The 3019-nt window shown below is 63.7% G+C and overlaps 1 protein-coding gene across 1 annotated transcript; it reads right to left on the bottom strand.

Moving 5' to 3' along the window:
- Positions 1-566: 566 nt before the first annotated feature.
- Positions 567-2192, bottom strand: PPAP2C (phosphatidic acid phosphatase type 2C). The gene is made up of 5 exons (XM_009893968.1): positions 1997-2192; positions 1378-1655; positions 1138-1195; positions 808-984; positions 567-704 (listed from the first exon to the last, which is right to left on the bottom strand). Exons 1-5 carry the CDS (start codon positions 2030-2032, stop codon positions 567-569), a joined length of 687 nt encoding a protein of 228 aa, XP_009892270.1. The 5' UTR covers positions 2033-2192.
- Positions 2193-3019: the final 827 nt, after the last annotated feature.

Genomic DNA, 3019 nt, shown 5'->3' with positions numbered 1-3019 from the left:
GCTTTTAAAGGTAATCAGGGAACAGAGAAGAGCTCTGGATTGTTTTAATCCTTTCCAAAAAAGTATTGCTAGCCCAACAGCCGTCCTCCTCCCCCTGCGCTTGTGAGGATTTGTACTCATAAGGCCGGATAATTTGACAGGGATAACACACACTCAGCACAGGCAACCTCAGACTTCCCGACGAGTTTGCTCTTTGCTCGGCATGGTTTGCCAGCCCAATAAATCCACCCCCACGTGCCACCCTCCCCTCCCTTCCTTCGTGCAGAGGGCTGGGACGGCAGCCGTGGAGCGTGACTCAGACACACAGGGGACCGAGAACCTCCCCTTCCCACAGGCAGGGCGCTGGGATCACCGGGCACCGGGAAGCACAGCGGCACCGCAGGCACGGGGAGCCGGGAGTGGGGATGCAGGGCCGCCCCGCAGGGACCTGCGGCAGCGAGAGGCACAGGAGCCGTGGAGCCGACGGTTAATAGAGAGCCAGTGTCCCTGTCCCTGTCCCCCCGCACCAGGAGCGGTGTGCAGTGAGGGGCAGGTCTGCAGTCCGGCGCGCGCGGCCCGTGCGCGGCTCACGGGGCGCCCCGGTAGCTGTAGTGATTGCGGTCGGGGTCGCTCATGGTGAGCGGCAGGCTGGGCTTGCGCTCCGGGTCCTTCTCATCACACTGTCGTGGGGGACGGTGCTTGAAGAAGTCAGAGACGTAGCGGACCTGGAAAAGACCAAGGAGACAGAGGGTTTGGGGACCTCTCCAGCAGCTGAGCTGCAGCCAGTGGCCACCCGGCAGAGCACCAGGCTGGGGAGGGGACACTCACGATGAGGACGGCAATGAGAGCCCCTTGGAGCAGCCCCGCCAGCACATCGCTCCAGTGGTGCTTGTAGTCCGACACTCTGGTGTAGCCCACGTAGATGGCGAAGGAGATGAGCAAGAACTGGATGGTGGGGCGCAGCAGCCGGGCCCACTTCCCCACCAGTCGGGCTTGCACGTAGAGCTGGGCAGGGAAGGGAGGAGCAATCACCCAGTACAGAGGGCACCAACCGCCCAGAAGACGGGGTGCTCACGGCACTGGCCCACCTGGGGGGACAGGAGCTGCGGGAGCTCCTCACCTTCCCACAGCACAGCATGCCCGGAGCATGGCACTTACCGCCAGGAACATCATGCAGTACATTCCAAAGGAGGAGTGTCCAGAATAGAAGGACAGTCTGTGGGGAAAAGGGACAGGTCAGGCCATGAGAGCAAGCCCCCAGCACCCAGCTGCCCCCCTGCAAGCCCCCCACCCGCTCCACAGGCTCTGCCTTGCAGCAGGAGAGCATCGACACCCATCTGGGGCTGCCCCCAGACCACAGGAGCCTGGTGGGTGAGGTCCTGTGGCCCCATGGCTCACCTGGACTCAGTGACGTTCCTGCTGTCGCCCTGGCAGACATTCTCCAGCTGCACGTAGATGGAGCAGTTCACCTTGGACCAGTCAGGATTACAGACAGCCAGGAAGTTTGGCCGGAGACGGCCGATCATGTATTTGGCCAGGTCAGTCAGCGACTGGCTGATGGCCCCCCCAAAGAGGAAGGTCCCCACCACCTTGTAGAGGGCGGCCAGGTAGTTGTTGAACTCTGACTTGGAGTAGAGGCGTTCCGTGTAGACCAGATAGGCCTCCCCTGATGAGATCTGCAGAGACCAAGGGGCAAGGGGTGAGGGTCTGGGGGCCACTGAGCAGCTCCCCAGCACCCGGGCTACGGGATGCTCTGGGTCTGCAGCAGAGGAGCCCTCGGCACCTCCGTGCCACAGGAGCTCACGGGGCCTCTCCCTGTCCCTGCAGGGAACCAGCCCCATGGGACATGGGTCCCACCACCCCAGAGGGAGCTGCTGACCCCAGCAGAGCAGGACTCCACACGAGGGTCCTACTGCCCTGCCAAGGGTCCGGCAGTGGGCTGTGCTGGCACCCAGCTCCTGGATGCAACGTGCCAGGATGTCCCTGGCCCAGAGGGAAGGGGTTGGTGCTTCCTTACAATGACAACGGTGCAGGTGATGGTCACCCCAGCCATGAGGCCATGGGTGATGGTGTCCGCCTTGTAGGGGTAGCGGATGGAGTCATCGTTGCAGTAGAAGCCCCGCTTGTAGGGGGAGTTCACCAGCGTGAGGATGACAAAGGGCAGAGACGCTGCAAGGCAGAAAGAAGTTGAGGACTGGGGACACCGGTGTGCAGGCTCCACGCAGGCACCCGGCGCCATGCGGTCTCCCCGGGTCTCTGCTCCTCTGCTGAGGACGGATCCCCTCTGGGAACACAGTCCCATGCCGCCTGCACCCAGGGCAGGAGGACTCGCAGCCACCAGCACGCCGGCCCTGCCGCTGATAGGGCCCTATCTGAGCTCACAGCTGCCTGTGGCGCCCAGATACCACACAAGACGGCCGTGACCGGGCACCTGCAGAGCCCCCATGGCTGCCCCACTCCTCCCCAGGCACAGCCACCGCGGTGCAGGACACCAGGGCTGATCTCACACCCTGTCCTCACGCTGCCCAGGGTCTTTTGGCCTAGGAGGACAGAGCTCATTAGACTTAACGAGCACAGGCATCTCGCAAACCTGTTTTACAGCAGGGAAGGGCCCTCAGGCCCCAGATGGTCCCAGCACCTCACACCAGCTCCAGGAGAGCCAGTGCCCAGAGATGCCGGTGGGTGATCCAGTGCAGGCAGTCAGACCCCAGTGCACTTGGCTTCCCACACTCGCCCTCGCGCAGCCCTCGCTCCTGCCTGGCTCTCCTCCGCCTGGGCTCCCATCAGGGCTCTGCAGAGATGCTGCAACCGGTTGGATCGATCCGGACACAGAGGCTTTTCCACCCAGCGTGCCCCAACCCTGACCACGGGCATCTCGGGGCTCATCCCTGGATGGGATCGCCCCTGAGATCAAAAGGGGTTTTTGGGGGGTCTCTGCCCGTGCAGCCCACATGCCAAATGCCCCACTGGAAGGGGACCTCCTGCCCCCGTCCGGGGATAACCCCTCCGGCAGCGCCGTTCTGGGCGGCCCCGGGGGAGC

This window comes from Charadrius vociferus, unplaced genomic scaffold, assembly GCF_000708025.1.
Source record: "Charadrius vociferus isolate BGI_N301 unplaced genomic scaffold, ASM70802v2 scaffold1168, whole genome shotgun sequence".
NCBI classification, from domain to species: domain Eukaryota; kingdom Metazoa; phylum Chordata; class Aves; order Charadriiformes; family Charadriidae; genus Charadrius; species Charadrius vociferus.
Note: the sequence above shows the minus strand (reverse complement) of the source record. Positions and strands in the feature narration are given on the sequence as shown.